This window comes from Dysidea avara, chromosome 1 (assembly GCF_963678975.1).
Source record: "Dysidea avara chromosome 1, odDysAvar1.4, whole genome shotgun sequence".
NCBI lineage: Eukaryota > Metazoa > Porifera > Demospongiae > Dictyoceratida > Dysideidae > Dysidea > Dysidea avara.
In genome coordinates this window covers 31,643,701-31,671,608 of record NC_089272.1, presented here as the reverse complement: position 1 = coordinate 31,671,608, position 27,908 = coordinate 31,643,701, and the positions used below count along the sequence as shown (strand labels likewise).

Here is a 27,908-nt window from a genome sequence, read left to right as displayed (position 1 = left end):
TTCTTTTTAACAGGTTTTTCGGCTTTCAGTAACTTGGACTTACAATAATTTTTACCATCCCTAACTACAATTGTGAGTGCTTCACTGTCTTTGTTTAAAGATAATAATTGTTATACAAACTACTATACCTGTAGCTTCAAGGTAGCTAGCACATACAGTGTACATACAAATGAGACTAAAAAATTGAAGAACACCTACACCAGTATAAAATACTGTATGTGTTTATGTGGCAAGTTTCCATCCAAATTATCTCTGCATGCAGCTGTGGCTAGTTGCTTGTTGAGGCACAGTTCCCTAAATAGCTACAGATGTGCTGCAACATTACTGTAACACTGTTTACCATGACGTCCATGAAACTTCTAATGTCCAACCAGAATGTATTTATAGTTTGTCTCCTATACAGTTCTAGTAAAAGAATTTGTTATAATAAAATAATTATAATATGTATTAGACTGCATGCTGTAAGACAACAATCCAAATGATATGTGCCATCAAGCTTGCATTCAATGACGTGAAAATTCTATACAATTCCTTGTAATTGCAAGCTTTAGTCTTCTCACAGGTTCATAGTGGCACAGCATTTACTCTCAAAGGAATTCATATGTCTTTAAAGGTTCATAATTAACATTCTGAACGTTGGTCATCAACAAAAACTTAAATTAGTTTCATATAAATAAAAAAATATTGAGTTTTGTAGCTATGGAATGGAATCCATAATCGATGATGATTGTTTTAAGGGTAAAAACTTGTTACAATACTACAATATTGAGAGAGAGATAGTATTGTGGGAGCTCATTGGTAACTATTCCAGCAGACTACAATATGTAAGCATCACTACAAAAATAATTTAGTAATGAATGCCACTGAAAATGTATGTAAAAATGAAACAGTCATTTACACATGTCCCTTTTCATACCAGGGACTTTGCTGTGATTCCTTTGCACTGTATACTTTGTGCAAGTACGTATGCATAAGAAACCCCAAACTTTAATTTTCAGCTGTATTTAACAACATTATATCATCACTCTTCCAGTGGTTTAACCAGTTCTGCCATGATCTCTAAAGTAACTGAGTATGTATTGTGATATGATGCCCTATGGCCTGTATGTAGATTTCATGATCACAATATTAATTGTGTAGCTATTTGCTTTACTGTTGCGTATATCGTATAGTTAATATAGTACACTGCTAGGATTGTGATACTATTGCATATTATTAAGTAGGTGCACAATACTAACCTATTATGCTTTAGAAATTGCCTAGTATTTTTCCTGTTTTGCTCCAATTATGCCCAGTTGTGCTCCAATATATTGCATATTGACTGCTTTATTAGAGTATCTATACAGTATATTGCATCCATATTACTGTTCTATTAGGATATTTCCACTGCAGTGACTGTTCTATTATATCTTTAGCCACTCTTCCCTTCTTAAGTAACTATAAATCTGAATTTTTTACTGTGTTTGCCTGTTTTTTAGAATATCCAATCTGCATGATCCAGTGGTGTAGCTACCATTGAGGCAACCGAGGCAGCTGCCTCAATAAAAATGCTCAACAACAGGCTGAACAGGCCTGAATTTTGGCACCCCAGATTTTCTACTCAAAACGTTACTAGACAGCATTACTGTACCACACATAATAGAATCTATGGCTGTAGTACTAAGCAGGGCTAGAAGCCATGGTGACACGGTGCTGGACCACTTTACAGCTAGCTACTTGAATTTGTAATAAGATCGAGATACACTAATAGAACAGTCATCGTAATATACTCTAATAGAGCACTCAGTATACAGATTATAGCCACTGTTCTTATTACACTGCTTGGTCTAAATCATTTACATTTATGTTGATTGTCCGTTCAAAAGTTTCAATGAGTCAACTGCATGGCATTGCATTGAGCTAACTGATCATGCATCAAAAGCAGTTACAATCAAAAATATAGCCTCCACATTCCATTTCTAAGCATAGCTATGTTTTAAAACTTTCCTTGAGGGAGCATTCTCCCAGACTCCCTAGCTTGACATACTTATAGCACATGCAGTTGAACATCTTTTTTTACAGCTTGGCTGTTTTGTATTTTATATAAGAAAGATTCATATCATAATTATTCAGTAATAATGTACTCTAATATCACAAGTGGAAATTTTGATGCGCTTTAATAAAGCAGTTATTTCTTATGATGTACTGTATATGTTATATGACTAAAGCATAATAAGTACTAATTTTGACCATAGTTTAAAAGCTGGTAAGCCATTTTGATGCATTTAATTAAAAATTGACTCAAACTTAATGCAAAGGTTGAATCCAAAATAGTATATGTAGGTACACCCTGTATAACTAAACTTGTTTGTAATTGTCTAAGCATCCTTCCACCACATCCACTTTTATATACTGTACTGAGTAGGCCTGTGCTGATTATGATATGGCCAGCAGAAGTTGAGGTATAAGATAGGCATTGAGTGTAATTCCAGCCAGCATAATAGTAGGCACTTTTTGTGTATTGGTTGTCATGTCACAAAAGCCAAAACTCTATAGCGTTTTTCTATGTGTCATAAGTAGTGCTCCAGCTTAGTTAATGCTACAGTTTACCATTCTACAATTATTATAGATTAACTTAATTGCACTCAACACAACTTACTCTGGAGATATTGTGAGGTCAGGACTGCAACGGAGATCATAGTCATGCACACTATACTCTTTATTGATCTGATGTGATGTTTAAGTGAACAATTATCTCCAGGATGAAAAAAAGATGTGAAATCCAAGGTAACGGCCAAGAACTGGCTGTGATGGTACTGTAGGTTAATGGCAAAAATTTAATTACAACAGTTCAGGTAAATTTGTGTTGCCTTCTTCACTAGGATTTGGCACAAATTCACCTGAATTGTCGTAATTAACCTACCATCACAGCCATTTCTTGGCTGCCACCTTGGATTTCACATCTTTTTTCATCCTGGCCTTTTTGGGAGCTGCACTCTTTTTTTACAGCTTGGTTTAGATATCACTTCTTATTGTATTACAAGCCACAAAGCTGGCCATAAACTGGCTTCCTTTTAAATTGTTTTTTTTTTCTTTTCTGTAGGAATTGTGGAACAAAGGAGAAATTTTGTGTACAGCTTTTTGTCTGATTAAAAATATTTAACAATGCATGATAATCACATACTGTAGGTAATAAGTTGACTTCTTATACATAACTGAACTGTAGCTAAAACTCTCATTGTTTGTAGCTGAACTCTTTTCAGAGTGACTTCTTTCTAGCTGAATTCTCTACATGGTGATTTGTTTCCAACACATATTTCTACAGGGTGATTTTTGTTTGTAGCTGATCCCTATAGGGTAACTTGTATCTAGGTGATATCTATATAGGTTTGTAGCTGAATTCTCTACAGGGTGATTTGTTTGCAGCTGAACTCTCTACATGGTGGTTTCTTTGTAGTTGAACTCTCTACAAGGTGACATCTTCTAGTCGAACTCTATACAGGGTGATCTTTTCATAGCTGAACTCTCTACAGGGTGACTTGCATGTAGCTGAATTATCTATAAGATTAACTGTTTGTAGCTGAATTCCCTATACAGAATAACTTGCAATGTAATATAATTCTATAATGGAGTAAGTTATAAACATAGCTGAGTCTGAATGCTCTATTGTGGTGACTGTTCTATTAGAGTATCTTGATCTAGCATTTGCTACACGTAGTTGGCTTTCGAATGGTGGTTTGTAATCCGATTCTTCTGTACTACTGCAACGACTTTCTATGATGATTATTCAACTGCACACCGATTTTCAGTTCATTACTCTATGCGGTTTGCCTGGTAGGCGTGAAAACCAAAGGTTTATTTATTCATAAAAAAATCGATCGCATAATTGTGACACAGGTTGGGTTTTGTATCATATCTCGATGGCCTTTATCTCGATTCTTTTCAAACCACAAAAAGGACCTCCTACGATAACTACTCCATCTACATAGCAATTTTCAGCTCATTCCTTCAAGGGATTTACCTTGTAGGCCTGACAGACCTTCGACCTTTTTCATGCGAATAATTGGTCATAACTCCGTGAATGTTCATTGGATTCCTACCAAAGTTGGTACTGAGATCCGCCATATTGAGACCTTTAAGTGTGCCAAATGTCAGCCCGATTGGAGCGTGCATTCGTGTTTTATGGCGGATTTTGCAAAGTGTGCCAAAAGAAGTACGTAGAAGAGAGAGAGAAAAAAGAAAAACGAAGAAAAAAACCAAACTGTGGCCGCTCGTATCTCGGAAATGGCCGGAGCAATTTTCATCAAATTTGGAATGTAGCCTCCCCTACCGCGCGGGCACTTGTGCAGCAAAGTTGGTTTCAATCAGATCAGGGATCACGGAGCTACAAAGGTGTGAAAATCACGTTTACTCTCTCCCCGTTACTATACTCACGGTGTGGCGCGCCGGCTTTTTGGGCCGCACGACACACTACCGTGTGTCTTGATATTGATCAACAACTGACAACAAGAAAACCATCAATGTGTAATATTAACAATCATCCTCATTAATGATACTAAGATCTGTATGAAAGCCAGGGGTGTCTAAGGGGAATCTTGACCCCCCCCCCCCCCCCCCTCCAAAAATTTTCAGTATACCAAGACCAAGATACTCTAATAGAGCAGTCACTCTAATAAAGCAGTCACAGTATTAGAACAGTGTGTAGTGAGCTATTTAAGGATTTTTATGTACTTTATCAGCTATAAATGCGTGGTTGGTGAGGTGGGCAGCTATTTTCAGCTGGCTGTGACCTTTTTTTTGGTCTCACCTATCAAACCAGAGACAATGTAGTGCCTCAGTTCATTTTTGACCCCCCCCCCCCCTTTCCATAAGTCTGGATCCGCCCCTGAAAGCTAATGTATACACTGTACTGTAAATGAATCAGTTACAGGGGCGGATCTAGGATTTTTTGAAAGGGGGGGCTAAGCTGGACAGGGACATAGGTAACTAGCCATGCAAACATTAGAAGATACCAAACCTTCTCACAAGGCCCTAGTGGTAAGATTCATGTAGTATCCATGGTCAAATTAGCTATTTGGAATATAATGACTACATTAGTGTGCGAAGCATGCCAGCCTAGGGGGTCTGGGGGCATGCCCCCTAGGAAATTTTTGAAAATAAGGCTTTCTAAAGGTGAATCGAGTGTTTTTAGCAGTTTTTCAGTGGAGAATAATGGAATTTCAGTTTATCAAAATACTTTTACTTTTCCATTAAATCAAGACTGATTGCAATATGCATTGAGTAGCTATCATGCATGTCTTTTCATTTGTAGCTACCAAACATTTAGATATAGCAAGCTATTATAACATCAGCTCTTCTTCAATAGCCTCAACTGTCTATTTTACTGATAAAAAGAATATTGTTGGATCCCACTGGAAGGTTGAAGTATAGATTATTTCACACATCATGAAGTTGGAAGAATTGTGGAAAATGCTTATAGTGCAGTTGATGAAGGTTAAAAAATGACCATACCCGGAAAAAATGGTATAAAGATAAAATTGGTATCATTAGATGCAGAAGTTTCTGGAGAATAACATATCCAAAATCCTCTAAAATCCTCTTTGGGGAGAAAAAGTTATGGACGTTTGAAGTTTTATGCTAATTTAATGCAACAAGGCATTAACATCCAGAATTGTAAATTTCATGTTTCTGATTATAACTTGAGATGTATTATACCACATATCTTAATTCTGTTTTTTGTACATGGTTATGTTCATGTATCTGTACTCATTTGTACACAGGTTACCATGACAACAACCACAATTATCTTGTGATTTGATATAAATTATATATATATATATACATTAATTTATGGTTTTTAGTTGTTATCCATATCTAGTTTTATGTATAAAAGCTACTTTTGAGTTTGGTAACAATTTTGTGGTATAGATGAAAACTCTCATTAAGCCCAACAATTCAGTCGGTAGCCCATTTAAAAAAAATTACATTAAGTTTCGGCCATTTTTGTGATTTGGTAAGGTTTCATAAAAATGTTTCTAGTTTTACATACTCAAAAAAATGTTTCTGGAAGAAGATAAACATGTATTGGTCTGGCTGTTGAAGGGTGATAACCAGCAAAACAATATCATGATAAATTTGGCATCATTAATGACATATCCAAAATCCTCTGAAATCTCTTTTCAGAATTTTTTGTACAGTCGTTTGATTTTTAATGAAAAATTACTATTATATGAGCATGAATTAGTTATTGAGTTTATAAAAGGTAGCTTTTAAAACACTTTAACCTTAACATTATGTACATAAAATTCTATGAAAACTAATAACTTACAAATTCACTTTTAGGTAATTCAGAATTGTGCAGCTGCATGCTTGTTTTTCGTTACAGTTTGTATACATATATAATTATCGTTTTCAATGTAAATAGCTACATATAAGTAGTGCCATGCTTTCTCAATAACAATTTCTTTATCAATAATCTTTTAGCCTTTTACAGTATTCTTCCCTCAAGCTGTAAATCCATGATTGACCACTGCTATGACATAATTTAACTTTTTTGAAACTACCGCATATACACCATAAATATGACAGTTTGCATTTAGATTATACTGTGTACATGTCTATTATTACAAATGCATTAAAGCATGGCACAGCTTAGGAAGTATTTATGAGCTCATTCCAGTATGTAACCTTCAAGTGAACCTGCAATTTAAATACGTACCTCAACCTCAACATCAATACTTTCATGCTTTCCACTATAACATTTAGTGAGACCCCAGCAGCCAGCCTATATATGACCACCTTAGGGCTTATACACTTTACTTGCTTCTTTGTGAGGCTGATCACAAGTTAGCATACACAAGTTAACATACACAAGGTGAAGTTTCATTTATCGTAGTTGATTTTCAACAAAGATCAATAGAAACATACTTTATCATATTAATTTTATTATTGAGAGAAAAACAATTTAAAATATTGGAGTAGCATTATTAGGTCACGCATTATTTGGTGAGTTTCTGTTTTTCATCAGAAAATGGACATGTGGGTCAATATTGCTATAATATAGCTATAGGCTTATTATCATACCCCAACTCTCTGTATCACTGTTAGTTAGCTATATACATACAGTAACTGATCTGAAATCAGCACAACACCACATTACTATGGTCTACTTCAGATGTAACTACGTATAGTTGTCATTTGTGATTACAGAATTCCACTAACATAAAATTAATTTTAAAAGGTTCACTGCACAATCCTTAAGGGTTTCAATACTACAGTGAACAAGGTAGCTGGTGTATAAGTGCAGTAATCTTAAAAACTTAACTTCACATGCTCAATCTTTTTGATATTCCGACAAATAATGGTTGGCTACATCTTTAATAATGGGAAAATATTTGTGGCAAAGAAAATACAAGTGGGATGCTGATGAGAAACAGAAGTTCACTAAGACCTTACAGAATAGTTTGGCTATTTAATTGCTAAATATCCACCAAAAATGCCACAGTAAACTAGAGCACAGTTCTAGTGGCAAAGGATAATTATGGAAATAACAGATATTTGCCAGTGGTTTCCTAGGCCTGGCCTTTATAATTGGTGGATTTATAAGTACATAACTGCTCTTTATTCATACTAGGCATTGTACTTGTATAGTCTTGATCACTTTATCTAAGAGTGAATCATTCCTTGTCCATTGTAGCCTAATGGCAAAATATTTGCCTCTGTGTCCACACATTATTATTAACACTTTACAGTGACCAGCACTGAAGGTCTAACAGCAACATGTGCTGCAGCCTTAGGATTACCTAACCTAATTTCAAGTACTTAAACTTATAACTGATAAGGTGTAACAGAAAAGGGGCCAGAGTAAGGAAAAAAAATCCCTCCAACCCTAATTTTAATTAGCAAAACTCAATCGTGCACATTTTATGATATGGTTGGCGTTTTTATTATATAACTCCATGGCTGATAGTGCGATTTCAAAAGGTTTGCACTACGAGGGTTACTCCATGTACAGACCGATTTTCAAGCCATTCTTTCAAACTGTTTACCCTGTGGCCGTGACAAAACATCACTATCGAATTTTTCGAAAATCGTGTATAACTTGCTTATTCTTTATCCAATGTGTACAAAAGTTGGACTGTAAACATGCTAAATTACATTCTTACAGCCCTCTAAATTTGAAGAAAATTGACTAAAATCATGCGCGAGTTATAGCAATTTTTCTAAGTGGTGCGAAAAGAAAAAGATAAAGAAAAATACGAAGAAACTAAGACGAACTTTGAAGGCGCATATCTCAGTGATGTCCTGGCGGATTCAGCTCAAATCTGAAATGGGAGGGTGCCCCACCCGAAAAGTGGCATTACAGACAGGATGTTATCCGTAACACGGAACTAATATACTATTAGAAATGGAAGTTAACCTGTCTATACAGTCTATAGTGACTAACCTGTCTATACAGTCTATAGTGACTAACCTGTCTATACAGTCTATAGTGACTAAGCTGTCTATATACAGTCTATAGTGACTAACCTGTCTATACAGTCTATAGTGACTAACCTGTCTATACAGTCTATAGTGACTAACCTGTCTATACAGTCTATAGTGACTAACCTGTCTATACAGTCTATAGTGACTAACCTGTCTATACAGTCTATAGTGACTAACCTGTCTATACAGTCTATAGTGACTAACCTGTCTATACAGTCTATAGTGACTAACCTGTCTATACAGTCTATAGTGACTAACCTGTCTATACAGTCTATATAGTGACTAACCTGTCTATACAGTCTATAGTGACTAACCTGTCTATACAGTCTATAGTGACTAACCTAGACAGGTTAATCACTATAGACTACATAGACAGGTTAGTCACTATAGACTGTATAGACAGGGTAGTCACTATAGACTGGTTGGTCACTATAGACTATATAGACAGGTTAGTCACTGTAGACTATATAGACAGGTTAGTCACTGTAGACTATACAGACAGGTTAGTCACTATAGACTGTATAGACAGCTTAGTCACTATAGACTGTATAGACAGGATAGTCACTATAGACCGTGGCTATTTAGACAGGTTAGTCACTATAGACTATATAGACAGGTTAGTCACTGTAGACTGTATAGACAGCTTAGTCACTATAGACTGTATAGACAGCTTAGTCACTATAGACTGTATAGATAGGTTAGTCACTATAGACTATAATAGACAGGTTATTCACTATAGACAGGTTAGTCACTATAGACAGGTTAGTCACTATAGGCTATATAGACAGGTTAGTCACTATAGACTGTATAGACAGATTAGTCACTATAGACTTTATAGACAGGTTAGTCACTATAGACTGTATAGACAGGTTATAGTCACCGTCATAGGCGGATCTGAGGGGGGGCCAAGGGGTGCTGTGCCCCCCCCTGGCCCTTCTCTGGCCCCCCTTGGACCTACAGTACCATATGTATACCAGAAACTAGAATCATGCATTCACACTGCATTTAGAAGTATAGAAAGCCAATTGGCAAATAGAAGACAACGCTTATAAATGTGCCTAACATTTATAGTTAAACTGTACACCGTAAAGAAAGTGAGGCAAATAAATTTGAATTTTGTGCAAGGATCGAGATACTCTAATAGAGCAGTCACTACTCTAATAGAATAGTCGCAATTCTGATGTCATCAATTTACAAATTTTACAAATCGTAACAATGTTAGCTACTCCTTATTTTGATTTGGTATACACTTTACCATCAAACAAGTTATCTCAGATAGGCTAACCAATCTTTGTACGCATTGCCAATCATACACTTTTTAAGCTAAGCATTATCAAAAATGCTCTGAAATTCAAACCTGGGAGGTCTGATTTTTAAAATTTTCTCCAACTACAGTTTTACAAACTGTATGTCCATCGTTCATCCAGCTATATGCTGAATAAGGTTATGCAAATGAATATAACTTGTGTTCTAGAATTTCCCCGTAGCTCATAGTAGAATAAACACTGTTGTGCACTAAAACTTCTTGCCCCCCCTTGGCCCCCCCTGACAGTGTCTCCTAGATCCGCCTATGGTCACCGTAGACTGTATAGACAGGTTAGTCACTATAGACTATATAGACAGGTTAGTCACTATAGACTGCATAGACAGGGTAGTCACTATAGACTGGTTGGTCACTATAGACTATATAGACAGGTTAGTCACTGTAGACTATATAGACAGGTTAGTCACTGTAGACTATACAGACAGGTTAGTCACTATAGACTGTATAGACAGGCTAGTCACTATAGGCTATATAGACAGGTTAGCCACTGTAGACTGTATAGACAGGCTAGTCACTATAGACTATATAGACAGGTTAGCCACTGTAGACTGTATAGACAGGTTAGTCACGATAGACTGTATAGACAGGTTAGTCACGATAGACTGTATAGGCAGGTTAGTCACCGTAGACTATATAGACAGGTTAGTCACCGTAGACTATATAGACAGGTTAGTCACTATAGACTATATAGACAGCTTAGTCACTATAGACTGTATAGGCAGGTTAGTCACCGTAGACTATATAGACAGGTTAGTCACCGTAGACTATATAGACAGGTTAGTCACTATAGACTGTATAGACAGGTTAGTCACTATAGACTGTATAGACAGGATAGTCACTATAGACCGTGGCTATTTAGACAGGTTAGTCACTATAGACTATATAGACAGGTTAGTCACTGTAGACTGTATAGACAGCTTAGTCACTATAGACTGTATAGACAGCTTAGTCACTATAGACTGTATAGATAGGTTAGTCACTATAGACTATATAGACAGGTTAGTCACTATAGACAGGTTAGTCACTATAGACTGTATATACAAATTAGTCACTGTAGACTATATAGACAGGTTAGTCACTATAGACTTTATAGACAGGTTAGTCACTGTAGACTGTATAGACAGGTTAGTCACTATAGACAGGTTAGTCACTATAGACTGTATATACAAATTAGTCACTGTAGACTATTTAGACAGACTAGTCACTATAGACTTTATAGACAGGTTAGTCACTATAGACTGTATAGACAGGTTAGTCACTGTAGACTGTATAGACAGCTTAGTCACTATAGACTGCATAGACAGGTTAGTCACTATAGACTGTATAGACAGGTTAGTCACTATAGACTGTATAGACAGGTTAGTCACTATAGACAGGTTAGTCACTATAGACTGTATACTAGACAGATTAGTCACTGTAGACTATATAGACAGGTTAGTCACTCAGTATAGACTTTATAGACAGGTTAGTCACTATAGACTGTATAGACAGGTTAGTCAAGATAGACTCTATAGAGAGGCTATAGTCTCTATACACAAGGTGGTTAGAATTATTAGTATACTAGTAAATCCCATTATCCGTGTTATGGATAGCATCCTGTCTCTAATGGCTACTCCACCCGAAGGAGTTTCCACAGCAAAAATGGTTAATTTCTGTCCAGCCATTATCAAGCTACGGATGCGTCACATCATGCGTGAAAACGGCGTTTGCTAATTGGATCCTGTAAAATACACACTTGTCTGTCGCGCGCCCGCACTGGCTGTACTTGACGCACGACGCACTACCCTGCACCAAGCCCTGCACTGGCTGTACTTGGCCGCAAACATAATATCAGCATTAGTAAGAATTATTTCTTTGGATTTTAAAGTTAAATGTTAATTTTAATAAGGACTGAAACATTGCATGATGTCATGACACCAATAACAGATACCAATCATATTACACATGTGGAGTATAACTGTACAATAGTAAACTGTACATAAAGTTATGCAATAATGGATTGCTACAATCAATTAACAGGTAACTATTAGTGTGTCTAAAGACAAACTATGACAATTGTTGTGAATTCATCAGTTGTAGTTTAATGAAGCATCATATTAACTGTTTGAAGGGTAGTTATATTGTATGCATGTCAAAGTAGACCTATGATGGGATGGTAAAACAGGGATGGGGACGAGGAAAATACAGGAGGGGATGGTGAATGAGGGATAAGGCAAATGAGAAAAGTAAATGTTTACAATAATGATAATAACTATTAGTTAAACCCAGGACACACCGACTGTGGGGTACAACACTCACTCCAGACCTTTATTCAATTAATCAATAATAATACCATTAATCACTGTAGTCAAACTTAAAGGAAAGACTGTATACTTTATTATTATTATCCTAATATTTTCTCTCGCTACTCTGAAAGTATTGTCACTATTGTGCAAAAGTAATACATGATAGTCACAAACTACAGAGTACATGTTTAATGCAGAAAATATTCTGCACATAATTTTTTTTAGCTATTCTTTACATCTTGGCCACAAGAATAATTTTCACCTTGCACAGTCATGATCAATACATCACTGTTCTCATACAGCAGCTCAAAAGCTGCATAACAACTTGATGGAAACACCTCAACCATAGTACTAGTGCTGTACCAATTACAGGCTTATAAGTACAGTTCCAGTACCAGACAAAGAATTTGAATGACACTCATTACATGATTCATTAGACTGTACTGAGCAAATGGTATAGCTGTTAAAAGTAAGGTACAGTACTTAGTAACAGAATTCATTGAATGTATTTCATACTTATGTAATTGGCTATCAGAGAGGAACTACTGATGGTTTCAATCCAAGATGGATAGGTGGTAAGCAAATAGATGATCCTTACCTTGATGGAGTTTCCATTACATATGGTAAATCACGTAAACATCTATGGAGCCTGGCAATAGGATTTTCTACTAATGGAAACTGTCCCTGCTCTACAAAACCTGGACCATTACCTCCCCCTTTTGTGAGGGATTACTACTACTGTGATTCAGGATGTATTGCTAGTTCTGCAGTGCCTGGTAGATACTATTCTGCTGCACTTTGGGATGGTGAAGGTTGCTCTTCAAATTACAGTTGCTGTTCTCAAGCTGGTATGCCATACTTTTATCAACGACTTCCAGTGCCAGTCAAGGAAGACATTGAAGTGAGGATTTGTAACAATGAAATATTTAGTAATGAAGGAGTTCTTGTTGGGACCATGGAGCTCTACGTCTTGTAAGAGTTATTGAGACTTGTGTAGTTTGTAGCTATTAGCCATTAGCCCTGACCATTAGTAGTTTATAGCAGCTGCTGATAGGAATTTCATTTATAATTATGTTCATTATATGGAACGTACAATGTTGTTTTGCGCTACATAAAATAACTAATAGTAATTAGTTTCACATTATCATCCACATTACATCATCATGTTGCTCAGTTACATATCAATAGTAATTGGACTGAATCCAGCCATTAAGCAACTTTATAATTATAAATATTGCAGGCAATGAATACTAGTCTGAGAATGCTGTTACACGGCGGTAGTATTGATGTACAGCTTCTGGATAAACAAAATCAGGTTGTGAAAAAATATGGTGTATACGTATACTGGTTACATATGCACTCATGTGCATACTTCACAATGCCAAATTCTTTCCACCAAGTAACAAACACCACATCATCAATACAGTAGGTAATTAAGTATGAGATATGGTATCAGGCAACACAATAATAAAGAGCAGGATAATATCATACAAAATTATAAGCCCTGAAAATAGCTGCATGTACAACTGAATAGAGTAAAATAGTGCTCACTTTGTTAAAAATATAAGAAGGATTGCCTATTACTTGCTAGTTGAAAACAGTTTGTAATGGTAAATGTACAGATATACAGCATACGTATGTTGATAAGCTTTAGATGTAATTGGGCCTGTGAAAACTAGACACATGGGAATAAACTACAATGTAGTGATGAATACATATAGCTACAGTATCAGCACTATAGAACATCTAAAATAGCAAATTAAATGATAATTTTAATAAGGGCTGAAAACTGCATGGTTATTGCCTAAAGCATGGTGTCATGGAAACTTATGACTCCACTAACAGATACTATGCAAACACACTGAGTAACTGTACAATAATACATACTGTACATGCACCTAAAAAGTATGCGCTAATGGATTACTACATATGAATAGTAGTGTGTCTATAAACAAACAACATTCGAATTGCTCTGAATGTATCGGTTTTAGTTTAATGGAGCATTATTATTAGCTATGTGGGGTATAATGGTTTTATTACTTTGTGCATAGATAACAAGCTATGTAACAGCTACAATTGATAGAAACCTTATTAGCCATGTATTAAATATTTTATTAGCTGCCTGTCAGACATTCCACATCTAGTTCATTTTCTGTACCTTTCAACATTTGATATAAATCAGTTTTGACTGTGTGTTGTGCCTTACAATGTAATTCAGATGGGTGGTGGATGTAGTATAATATATACTTCGTAAAAATAATAAACTGTAATAGAGCAGTCAAACACCCCAAATGCATTGTGTAACAGTTGTATTTCACATATTTTAACTTGTAACTGTAAGCGTTTATTGGTTGTAAGTAGTCCACAAAGTGCCATCTTCTTAGAACTTAAGTTTTGCAAAGTACATATGATTCCAACCCCTGAAAATAGTATTAATATTTCGTGTTATTGCACAAACAAGCTACGTGGTGAGGGCAGATAGGTTAGGGATGCCATGATGACATAAAAGCATAGAAATGTTTGTGTCACTATGTCACAGGCATTTATGTCCCGATATATCATATGTCATGACATAACTTGCTCTAGAAAAAAATCTAGCAAAACATGTTTCCCTTTGGTGAATTTCCACAAAACTTCTATACTTTCAAAGTATAATGCACATAGTTTGTGGTCCAAATAATTAAATTTGTACATTAAAGTAGCCACATTTGTGTGCTATTTCTGTCACAACATAAATGGACCGTGACATTTTATGTCACGATATGTCATGACTATCATGGCATCCCTAAGATCAGATTCTCTTGTTAGTTGCTGCATTTTTGAAGCAGCAATTAATCACCAATTAGTAGCATCTCACTGTTGTGTTTTGCCATTTTAGCTTTTGCAGATGGTTGTAAACTCTTAAAAGCAGGAAAATGCTATGACTTAAAAACCAGTAACATGATATGTAATTATTTTTAGGCGATTAGTATACACAAAGATTCTGGTTGACAACTGCTTTGACTTTGGTTTCAGGTGAGTTTGCGGAAGTAATATACATATTTATCATATAAATTGATTTTGGCCTGACAAGGTTTAATATTTCAATCAAGAGAATTATGGCTCCTGAATTTGCCCCAAATATGCCATCCTGGATCCACCATTGCAAATGTAGCTAACTGTGTCTTCACTGCTTGATGGATAATTTTAGGCTCTTGTGATTGGCTAGAGGCATTCTTCTTTAGAATTATGAGAGAATAAAACAACGAAGTTACAAATCATGCTAGATTCATTGTCTGTACCTTTTAAAACTTCATGGGCATAAACAAATTTTGGTTGTATGTTATGCCTTACAATGAATGGTGGATATCTGCTTCATGCAGGGGTTGGTCACCTTGACCTATCTCGTGACCATAGTACATACTAGTATTGTTCCAATACAGGCTAGCTAATAAGTACAGTTCCAATACCAGAATAACAAGAATTATTAGACTGCACGGAGTAGATGGTATAACAAGAGCTATAAGGTACTATTAAAAATAATAATAATACCAATACTTTATAATAGTACAAGTGGAACAAAAAATTAGGAATTTTCAATATGAGTAGGGATCAAAGTAATAAAAAGTACTGAAACAAGAGAGATTATCTACCACCTGAAGTCATGCTAGTACACACGTAATTGCTACTTCAGTTGCCAAGATTTAAGATATAATGGCACTGAAGTAGGGATTACGTGTGTACTAGCATGACTTCAGGTGGTAGATAATCTCTCTTGTTTCAGTACTTTTTATTACTTTGATCCCTACTCATATTGAAAATTCCTAATTTTTTGTTCCACTTGTTTGTGTACTTTTTACAAACATTGCATGAATCTTATCTTTTATGTGCATGCAGTTTCTATTACACAGGACACTAAAGTTACTTTTCCAAGTCTTGATGGTAGTATTTCCTTTGCCTTTCCGCTGACTCAATGCGAGACTTTGCCAAATCTTTGTTAAATGATGTTTTGGTGGCTTCAGTTGATTTCTCACGCGACGCTGTTACATTTTTGTAGTACTCATTAGCATGACGCTGTGATCGGCATTCACTGCTGTACTTGTCCTTTCTCTCTGAGAGTATAGACTCTGTATGAGCTTCATAGTACGCCCTGTTATTCTCCTTCTTTCTACTCTTCCGCGCCGCTTCCTTCGAAGGCATTGCCACACCCAATATTGCCTCAGAGAAAACACACAAAGCAATAATAACCACAATACCCTTAGCTAACGCTATTTTGCTACGAATTATTTCTAATATCGCTCAAATACTTGAGGTAGATACGTTGTTTACAGCAAAGAAATGCGTTTACAAACGCAAGCAATATTAATTTTGCCGGTTAACTTTGCCAGAAACAAAAGATATAAGTCGCTAAATATATTCACTTACATGTACAAAGCTTCCAGATTGTGAACAGCTCGCTCTTCCTGCTCAAAATCAACTTCGAATTTTCAACCACGTGTATTCGAATATTTTACCGCGAAGATTATGATTACTCTATTTAGCGAGCACTCTTATTGAAACGGACGGCGCTGTACATTGAAGCCGTTTGTGGAGTTATTAACACTACCTGTAGTGAATCCAGGACGATGGCGACATTAAAGAACGATGAAAGGTAAGACCCTAGCGCAAGGATTGTATTTCTATCGGTGTAGGAAAGGTTTAATCTATAGGCAAAGCGAGCCGTTTTCATGCAAGAAGTAGGACTGTAGCTGTTGCCATCTTCCCGCTAGGCCTGGCTGAAGGCATCAGTTAGGGAGTCAGTCACTAGAAAATTCGATCAGATAGAATTTTTTTAAAATTCGTGGAAACTCATAGGATGCATTTCGTGTCATTTTGAAGACGAAATCGTGCTTCACTTTTGTAATACAATACTGCTGAATCGCTGAGATGGTTTTGCAAGTCTGCTTTTGGTGCATAATTTTTTGGCGGGAAATCGTGAACCTTGACGATCCCTACCATTAAGTACTACCGTACTTAATGATTCATGAAATGTATTTCATACCTAAGTAGGTTAAGTCAGTTTTAGTTTAATGAAGCATGATATTAACTGTGTGGGATAAAAATGATACAATTATTGATATGTGTGAAAGAATGTACAGTGGCTAAGAACTGAGAGAAAAAAAGTAGAGAAGACATTATGTACTAAGGTACAGTAATAAACTATCAAAATTATTTATCCGTATACCATAGCTATCAGTTAACAATAAGGTACCAACTGTAATTTGCTTAATTTTCATGCAAAATTTTTTGGTGATAAAAATTTTCAATCCAAAATATTATTTTATGGTTTACGTGAATGACTGCTCTATTAGAGTAATTTGATCTTATGTAAAAAATTTTCATGCAAGAACTTTTTGTGCCAGTTTTGCATATAAAAATTATTTTACAATGGGAAAAAAAGCAAACTATCACAATGGCATGAAGTATCTGTTTCACTGTCTGTGTCTTAAACTCAGCCATAACCAAGTATGCCATCATGTTACAGTAGAGTGTTGACAGAAAGTATTAGTATCACAATTAAGTGCACAATGTTTCTTCTCTAAGTTTGACTATATAATGAGATATTGATTAATTGATTCAAGGAGTAAGTTGTTCGGTAATTTATAGAGTTATTGATCAATTATGTGATATAGAACAAAGACGCATGCATGGTCTCCACAACTATTTACCGTAATGGTAACATCATCAATGATTATATACATACAGTATGTACCACATCATCATGCAGTGTCAGTTAAATTGTGGTACACTCATGTACTGCAAAATAGCTTACAATGCACCTTGACATAAAGTTCAACAATGATGTCTAGCCAGATCTAAAAATCACTTTTACAGTATAATTATGTTTAATATGGTACACATTTATCTATTCAAATTTTACTCTACTATAACCAAGTCACCCTGAAGAGAGATTGGCTACAATCAAGTCACCATGTATAGAGAGTTCAGCCATAACCAGCTATCAAATCTTCCTCTGTTATCTTTACATGATCAATTGTGAGCTTTACTTTGATCTATAGCGTAAATTTGAGCCAGTGGACTTGGAAATGAAAGTAATTTGTTGTTTTTTGAATGAAGTATATACGTCATGGGTTAGCTTATATCACTGATAGTTGATACACAGCATGATGTCAGGTACACAGTAACATATGGCATGTGGCTTAATGGATCTGGCCATTAGTATTGTAAACATATTCATGACTTCAGGGCTAGTAAACATGTTATAGCGAAGTAGGTATGTGGCATAATGGATCAGGTCGTTAACATTGTGAACATATTCATGACTTCAGGGCTAGTAAACATGGCTAGTGAAGTAGGTAGCTACTTAAAAAATTATTATGAGTTCATGTTTCTGATCAGCTTTCTGTGCTTAAGTTTGCACCCACAGCCAATACCTTCTACATGTTCATGTTGATGCTGTACACTGTTCAATCTGTTTAAATGGGGACCTAGCTGGTGAAAACTGGGAAAACAAACAACTGTCAATATCTCACATAGTAACTGTAGTGCTGAGTTTCATTATTTCATAGACAGTGGGATATTGCTATTATTATACTTGATATCATGGTGTAATAAATTGTCTGTATATCTTAGCTCAATGCTACTGTGCTACTGTATTTTATAACAATAGCTCTAAACAATAACTTCTGAACATTTTTCTTATAGACAGAATTGTGTTGGAAAGCTGATTGCAGTGTATTTATAGCAGTTAATGTCTATTCATATACCTGTGGTCAAGCTAGAAGTTTGAATGAATTACAAAGTCATTTGATGAAGAATGGAGGGTGTTCTGGTTGGCAAGTAGTTGAAGCAAATCCAAATCATCTTGCATTGGCAAAAATGAAGCTTGTGCCTTCCTCTTGTGTTATTGCATCAGTCCAAATACATTCAAACTTTGAATATAGTGTCACCATTGAAGGACATCTGATTGATTTACCTCAGCTTGGAGCGGCAGTCTGTTCCCGTGTTTCTTGTGTTAGTGATGTTTCATTGCTGCTCAGAACAGTTGACCAATTTAATTTGTGTGAAGGCAACTTGTGTTCAGAATTTACAGAAGTTATTCAACATAATGAGGGTAAATTATTTGGGACAGATGGTAAGTTGCTATATACAGTATTCATAATAAATATGTGCAGTATGTGCATGTGTGTGTGTGCATAATATCTATGCATGTAAAATTTATTACCTCATTCAATTTTACATGCACAATTTCTGTAACTACACCCTCCACTGTAGCACTTAATTATCAAAACTTACTGGCTTTTTATTTTCTGTGTGTACGTATACAAACAATTACACTTTTTTTTAAATTTCTAGGGAAAACACTGGTCACAAACATTGTAACAGTTGATGGAAAGCAGGCCATCAGGCACCATGAATGCCATATTGTTGTCGGTGAAGGTGCAATAAGGTGCAGCAAGTGTGTTGCTCATTGCAAATCATTACAGTCAGCTGTGTCAAGACTCAATTTAAAAGCAAAACCTGTTCCATCACCTAGCTCACACCTTGACACGTCACCTAGCAGCCATACAAACTTGGACTATTTGAATTCATTACAAACATTACTCAGAGTGTGCACATTGCAAGGCAGGTACAAAGCAAGCAAAAAAGTTATTGGTCGCCTCCAAGAAAAAGTAAAGCTACTTACTGAAACACAAGGACTTACTGTTGAACCATCGTTGCATGATGATTTGGTCACTGTGATTAATCAGCACGAGGATGAGGTCATTAAGCAACATGATGAATCATCTTTTCAAATGCTGTTTTGGAAACAGCAGCGAGAAGCATTGAAGAAGGGCAAAGGCATTCGATGGCACCCACTTGTAATTAAGTGGTGTTTGTATCTTCACCATTGTAGTAGTAAAGCTTATAAGGTGTTGAGAAATTCTAAGTGTTTACATCTACCATCAGAACGTACTTTGCAGGACTACACCCATTTCAACACTACTGGTGCAGGCTTCTCAGCTGCAACAGATAATCCATGCAAGACTAAGTGCAACCCCAGATCACAAGAACATAGTTGGACTATTGTTTGATGAGATGCACATAAAGGAGGGGTTAGTTTTAACAAAAACACTGGTTGGTTTTGTGGACTTGAGAGATGTTAATAATGACTTCTTGCATTACTCAAATTCAGAGACGGATTGTGAGAGCAGCTTGCCTTTGGCTAAGTCTGCATTGTTTATCATGGTCAGAGGCTTGACTTCTAATCTGACATTTCCATATGCTCAGTTTCCAGTGGATTCTATTAAAGGCTCGCAACTGTATCCATTGTTCTGGGAGGTAGTTCATCGTCTTGAGTGCATGCATGAATTTCAAAGTGTTGACATGTACATGTGATGGAGCAACTTCAGATCAACGGCTGTACCATCTCCTCACCAAATCTGAGCCTGAAAAGCACAAAGTACTGAATAAGTACAGTAAAGGTGAGAGGTATATTTATTTGATTTGTGATCCTCCTCACCTTCTTAAAACAATTTGCAATTGTTTTTCATCTAGGCCACTATGGGTAAGTGCCTGTATGTTGAATTATATTCTTATCTTAAATATTACAGCGCTGTGGAGAGTACATCAGTTGACAGCATGTCGTGAATCTATATCGTCGTACTACAGGAGCTGGTACTGGGGTTTCATTAGTACCAAAACTCAAATATGAGTACATTCATCTCACATCGTTTTCTAAGATGCGAGTAGATCTTGCTGCACAGGTATATACAGTACATGCAGTTTTTATGCATCTACAGTATACATACAAGTACTAAGTGGGACTGTGTCCAGTGCAATGAAATTAACAGGTGGAACAGATGCTTGTGCTACGGCTGAGTTCATTGGATACATTGATAAATTTTTCGACTGTCTAAATGTTGACAACCTCAATGAAGGGAGACAAACAAAGAAAACCCATACTATGAGAAGGATGATTTTCGATTAAAGGTATATAGACTATTGATTGTTATGGTTATATAAAAAATTATTTATTAGTGGTAAGTGATGACTTCACTTTGTATATGGACAACTGGAAAACATCTGTAGAGGCCCGTGTGGGATACACCGCTCAACAAAAACAACGTAATTTGTTGAGTGAGCTTACAATGGAAGGGATTTCAATCACAGGTATGGGTTTATCATGTGTAGAAATGATTGTTTTACCAGCATAAACATTTTATAGTGGCTTCATTTGTAGAATTGGTTCCAATAATTCTGAGCCAACCTGGAGTAACATTTTTTCTCAGTGAGAAACTGTGTCAGGATCCATTGGAGAAATTTTTTGGACTCCAGCAGCAACGAGGGAAAACAAATAATAACCCCACAATTACAGAAGTACAAAAGAACACTCAAGCATTACGCGTAGTTGGTGACATCAGTGTCAAGTCCATTGCTGGAAATTGCAGAGGCAAGAAACGAAATGCTATTTTCGCTGAGACGGATGTGCATTTGCAAAAACGCTAAGCGTGCAGGAGAAGTTAACATTTTGATTGTAACACATTTAACAGTATAATTACTAGTGTATTTGTAGGTACTAAAACAATTTCTTTCTGAGTGATTTTGATTTCTGTGTGCTTTTTTTGTTCTTTTGCTTGTATTGTTCCATGAATCCTTTTGCAAAAGCATTTCCACGAACAGTGGTGTACAAATCAATTGCCATCTTTAACAATTCGTCTCTGACTTCAGTGGATGTGATGCCAATTGCAAGATCCCAATAGAATGTCACATCCACATCATCTAGTGCCTGGTCCAAAATTGAGTGCTTAACTTGCTTGAGTCACCATCAAACTCTTTTTGGCATATTTTCTTGACAGCAACTAAGCAATTATAGAACATCTCATTGATGTGTGTTAACCCACCACGATCGATAGCTTCGGTCCACTTTGCACATTCTAATCCAGTGGGAAGGTCTGACTGCAGCAATAGCAAAGCATCGACATAAGCTTTCTTTGTGATGACTTTGCTATGCAGCTGCTGGATGATATACCCACCAATGTAGTTTATTGTGTTCATCTCCTCGAAAGTTAACTCGTGATCTGGTTTGCTTGAATCTTCCTGTGTAATTTTTGCTGTAACTTTTGCTCTTAGCATTTTCTTGAAGATTTCCTCAGTAATGTACTGATAAAACAGTGGATTCAGCTCAACATCCACCTGCTCACAATATCCCTTCCACTCCAGCTTTACTGCATCCCCAACAGCAAATTTATGAATTGCTGGCCACAATCTTGAAAGATTTAGAGTGGTAGTAAACAACTCCTCTAAATGACGTTCCAATTTATTTGAAAATGTCCTGTTCCGGGTTTCGTGTTCTAGTAAACGCGTTGCTGCTGAGCGAAAGAAACAAGAACTTTTCTGTTCTTCATCACTAAATCTCGGCTCATTTAGTATTTCTTTACATACTTCTATAAAGTAGTTCGCTTCCACCGCTGCGTCAGTAGCCTTGTCAAGAACGAATGTACTTGCACCCTCAGACATTTGTGCGATACGCGCGCTTATTAAAATATTTAAGTAAGCGGCGTTTATGATGGAAAGGTGTTAACAGAGGTGTGGATAGAGGTGTAATAAACAGCCAGTTTCATATCCCGGGTGGGTAGAGTATCTATGGTAATGGAAATCGTCCGTATTTTTCACACTGACTGTTTTGATTGCAGAGGTGCTTTTCGAACATTCGTACTGCTGTGTAACGGGATTGAACATAGCTGCAGTAGCTGACAACGAAGTGTAATGGATACTGACTTCACTTTTCAGATTATAATTGATATAATTAGGGCGCGCGGTACCATTTCTTTCGGTATGCATAGATTGCAGAGGTGCTTTTCGAACAGTTCATGATCCGAAATGCTGTGCAACGGGTTGAACATAGCTGACAACGAAGGATACTTCACTTTTCAGACCATAATAATATAGCTGGGGCGTGCGGCGCCATTTCAGATGAGGTATGCGTGGGTTCACCAGTCATGATAATTATTTACAAAAAATGTTAACAAACAATTAGAATTTTCAACTAGAGTGGAGACCATAGCACATCGATAAAAATATTGAAACAAGCTGGAGTAGTGCATGATATTAAATCACAGTAAAACAATAAGGAGTGTTATATCCCTACCATGCAGGGGGGACTGAAGCCCCCCCCCCCCCCCCCCCCCTTCATATTTAGGCTTTACTTGATCAATATGCTGAGTATTATAATGAAATTTTGTCTTAGCATAATTATATGATCACTAATAATACAAACACTCACAAACCCACCTTATAAACATCTTTCCAAGGTATTATGAGTGAATTTATGCTAACGTTTATGCAACAAGGACCTGGATCAGCATTGGAGGTGTACAAGATTGAGATACTCTAATAGAGCAGTCAACTAACTACTCTAATAGAACATTCACTGGAAACATGTAGTTAGTTCTGTTATGATTTTTTCCAAATCTGCCTGCACCTATACATACAATGAAGTGCATTGGTCTATTTAAAGGAATTCATTCATCTACTTGACGTGTAGTTAATATTATGTATGGCAGTACTTAATTCAGGTACACAATTTCCTTTAAAAATGCTCTCAAATTCAATTTTGTATCGTTCAAATTTCAAAATTTTCCACTTTCAACATTATTATTCTAACATGCACCTATTCAGTGTTGTGCAATTGTGATAGGGGTACATCATGTACTTGGTTGTCTGTATCTACCCAAACCTTTCCATTAGCAAAATGCTTCAGAGAGCCATGCCTATAATCTAAAGGCAGTATATAAAATATCTATAGGCAGAAAATAATTATTATGAATTTTATGTGGAAATGTCTCCAAATCGCAGTATTTTAGCATCTATTTTTCAAAATTTTCCTGGGGGGGGGGGGCATGCCCCAGACCCCTCTAGTTCCAGCATGCAAAGCATGCTGGGAAGTGTGCTTTGCACACCTCTATCCAAGAGATTAAAACCTTGAGTTAGCCCCCCCCCCCCCACCCCCTCCTTTTATAAATCCTAGATCCGCCCCTGCCTACTGTGCTCAAGATTCCACCATAATAAAAATAAAAATGCACATGCAGTAGGAATATAACTGTTTTACTGTGATTTAATATCATGTACTACTCCAGCTTGTTTCAGCACTTTTTATCAATGTGCTATGGTCCCTACTCTAGTTGAAAATTCCAATTTTTTCTGTGTACTTGTAGTATTGCTAACATGTTGAAAATGTTTAGTTGGATCTGAGCCTCCCATTCTTAAGCATTATGGATTCTATTTCAATCAACACCAAAAAAATACACAAACGCATGCAGAAGACCTTTTCATGCTAACACGATTACAAAACGCAAAATCTTTCTCCTTTTGACACTGTGACACTTCACCCATCCTTAAACTGCAACCGTTTTTAAGGCACACTATAATTATGTGTTCATAAAATTATTTCTGTTTAGAAATACTAACAGAATTTGCTAAGAGCTCTGGATTACAACTTGCATTTGTGACATTTAATAGTGTAGTGTACAGTATGTGGTCCATGATCAGCTTCATTCGGCATCATGATGCAGTATCATACAGAGCAGTTTCGTAGCAGTAACACTTGATAGACAGAATTCGCTGCATCACATCCCTATACTGTAGTATGCAATTATGAGCCCTGAATAATACAGAGGATGACGGTGATGAAAGTAAACATTAGCTGTTGTTAGGACCAACTTGACATGGTTACTATAATGAGGTGGTCTTATATATTAATAAGAATAAGAAGTGCAGTACATCTTAGTTATGTTTGGGACCTACTTAACACACGAAAGTTGCATGTGTGTGCATGTGTGGACCCTGATTAGCTACTTTACTCTATTGAACAATTCAAGTCTTGAAACAAATCACAAAAATGTATAAATGTTCTTCCTCCCTCTGTATAGTCTTCGCTTGCGAAGTTTTCAATAAATAAATAAAATAAATACTCTCATTTAGCTAATTTAAAGTCAGTTTATCAGTCAAGGATTAGTCGTATAATTCTTACATTTTATTTCTCTTTATTACAAATAATCTCAGCACCTTTGTTATATATACAGTAAGTGTTAAACACTTTTAAAATAAGTAGACTGTAAGCACTAACTTGTCTTTGCATTTAAGACATCAAATCCTACTGTATTAAGGCCTAATATGATAAGAATCAACAGTCAAGTCTCTTAGTGTGGAGAGATTGCATCACATAGAATTATGTCACTCCAACACTTACCGTAGCTAATGTGCGATCAGGATGTAGGGATTCCTATACACAGGTACTTATAAAAGTTAGAATAAACAGTATCTCAGCATACTTCTGAATCAGTAGATCTTGAGAAGATTGCAGTGAAAATGCATTTTCTCTCTGTGATAGTGCTTATTTTCACAGCAGTGAATAGTGGCTCAGCACTGATCCAAAAGGTGGAGGATGATTACTATAGGGAGATGGGAATGACTGCAGAGTATCCAGCAGAGTCTTGCAGGGAGATATACAACAAGAATCCTGTAGGCCGTACCCAGTCAGGATATTACTGGGTCAAATCATGTGAAAAGACAATGAAGGTGAATATTCAATAAATGTTATAAGCTAGTAGTCAGCAATATAAAGTATACACAGGTGCAGTACTGTACTTACTGTAGGCAATCCTGCAATTGGCCTAATTAATTCATCATACTGTATAATACAGTATTATAGGTACAGCATTCTTCAAAACACTGGTTTATATGTACTGGTGCGGTTGTAACTGACCAGTGGTTACCAGAAGCATGCCAAAAACAAACACTGAAGTTGGTGCTTTAGTAATACTTGCCTATTAAAGGTACATTTTTTGCAATGATAGGTCTACTGTGATATGCACATGATCTGTGGCTGTATACAAGGTGGATGGATGAAGATTGCTGATGTACATGATGGTGAAAACTGTCCATCAACATGGAAAAATTTTACAATACCAAACACCTCAAAAAAAGTGTGTAGGTCTGGTCAAGATGCTGCAGGAATCTACTCAGCAACTTACTCAACTGAAGGAGCTTGCGAAGGCTTTCAGCATTTTTGTGGTAAAGTAATCGGTTATCAAAAAGGATCTCCTAGTGCATTTGTTGGGGGGACCAGAAGTCTTGACGGAATCTACCTTGAAGGGATTTCTATAACTTATGGTGAACCTCGGAAACATCTCTATAGCCTGGCAGTAGGAATTTCAGCCTTATCTTCTACAGAGCAAACATCTAATTGCCCTTGTTCTAAGTATCGTGGAACTTGGCCTCCTCCCTATGTGCGAGATGACTACTACTGTGACACTGGAAACTTTGGAGCACCGAGTGTAGTTAAATTTTATCCTGACAATCCTCTGTGGGATGGTGAAGGTTGCACAAAAGATTACAGCTGCTGTGGACAACCCGGAATGCCATACTTTTATCGTAAACTTCCAGTACCAGTCAAGGAAGACATTGAAGTTAGGATTATGGCTGATGAAGCATTTTCCAATGAAGCAGTTTTGGTTGGTATCATGGAACTGTATGTCTTGTAAACCAACTGTACTTGGATGCAAGAACATTTAGTAGACTGTAAAACATTTAGGCCTTTTGTTGACTGATAGGAATTTTATGTATAGTTGTTAGTTGATAGTTTATTAACAATAAAATTAATGTGAATTCAGTACGTTTACACAGACTCACTCGCTGTACTAGTATGTAGAGATGAATATTTCATAATGGAATGCACAATTTTAAAGAAGATGTAAAATGAAAAATATATAAAATCAATGTTTTCTAGGGAGGTATAATGAGTGCTTTGTCACCATTGCAAGTATTTCATTGACTAAATTGACTCATAAACTGATTAATGAATTTAAGAAAAAATTGTTCGGCGTGCAAGTAATCATGACTATTAAGACCCTTGCCTCTCCTAAGAAGGGGTATCCATGAAACCTTTGAAACCTCTTGTATCCACCACTGTAGAGTACATTAATTGTTAATTACAGATATAGACTAGCTGCTGTGAAAAATTCCTGATAAACAATGGTAGCTGTTTCAGAATATCTAACTGAATATCAACATAGTAAACACAAGTGCTATTTTTAATATGAAAAAGACTGAATGTTATGCTTCAATCCCTTTTCAGTGCATGCAAAAGAAATAAACTTAAGAAATGTATATTTTGTAGTAACTACTGTATGCTCCAATGTGGATGGTATATATGGCAATTGCTGTACAGCTACTGTAATATGGAATGCAACGATCAATAGACAGTATACCTGTCCTAAAGATTGTCAGACAGCTTTTAGGCATCCTTAATGATGACTGTGATCAGATGGCTACAATCAATAACTATAACTTAATTGGTTCCAATCATGTTATTGTGGTCAGAAAGTGTCAACAAATAAAACATTCATACATGTGGCTACAGCACAATGAGTGGATTACGCATGCTGCAAACATATTACGTTTGCTGACATCTGAGGATATAGTGGGATGTTGGCTACTAACAGTGCATCTGATCTCTGTAATTGTACCTTTTGAAGTCATAACTACTTTGTATACAATAAATATATTATATGTCTTTCAGTTATGCGAAAATCATAATATTACACCATAAGTGATATGCTGTTTCACACAGTCACCTACGTATGTTTGCCCTCAATTCCACCTTGTTGATGGTCTTATATTAGGCCATGTGAATTTTGATTGTGGATAACCTAAGATGCAGGTGGGAGGTGATTATTGATTGTACAAATGAGTCACTTGACTTCTCTGTTAGAGTATCTCAACCTTGAAAGGTACAATGACTATGCACCCTATTGAACAAGAGTGGAGAGACTTCTACTTTTTTGCATAAATACATTTAATGTGTTCACCTG

General features: G+C 36.3%; 2 protein-coding genes across 3 annotated transcripts; one reads left to right on the top strand and one right to left on the bottom strand.

The window, feature by feature from the left end:
- Positions 1-144: 144 nt before the first annotated feature.
- On the bottom strand, positions 145-22,677 carry LOC136261747 (uncharacterized). Of its 2 annotated transcripts, XM_066055798.1 has the most exons (3): positions 22,480-22,677; positions 15,980-16,272; positions 154-405 (listed from the first exon to the last, which is right to left on the bottom strand). In XM_066055798.1, the coding sequence occupies exons 1-3, from the start codon at positions 22,552-22,554 to the stop codon at positions 396-398; spliced, it is 378 nt and encodes a 125-aa protein (XP_065911870.1). In that variant the 5' UTR covers positions 22,555-22,677; the 3' UTR covers positions 154-395. The 2 variants fall into 2 exon arrangements, 1 of the variants encoding a protein (XP_065911870.1); XR_010704008.1 differs by lacking the exon at positions 15,980-16,272 and having other exon boundaries at positions 145-405.
- Positions 22,678-25,365: 2,688 nt separating this feature from the next.
- On the top strand, positions 25,366-26,707 carry LOC136249700 (uncharacterized). Its single transcript, XM_066041795.1, has 2 exons — positions 25,366-25,614; positions 25,893-26,707. The coding sequence occupies exons 1-2, from the start codon at positions 25,405-25,407 to the stop codon at positions 26,577-26,579; spliced, it is 897 nt and encodes a 298-aa protein (XP_065897867.1). The 5' UTR covers positions 25,366-25,404; the 3' UTR covers positions 26,580-26,707.
- Positions 26,708-27,908: the final 1,201 nt, after the last annotated feature.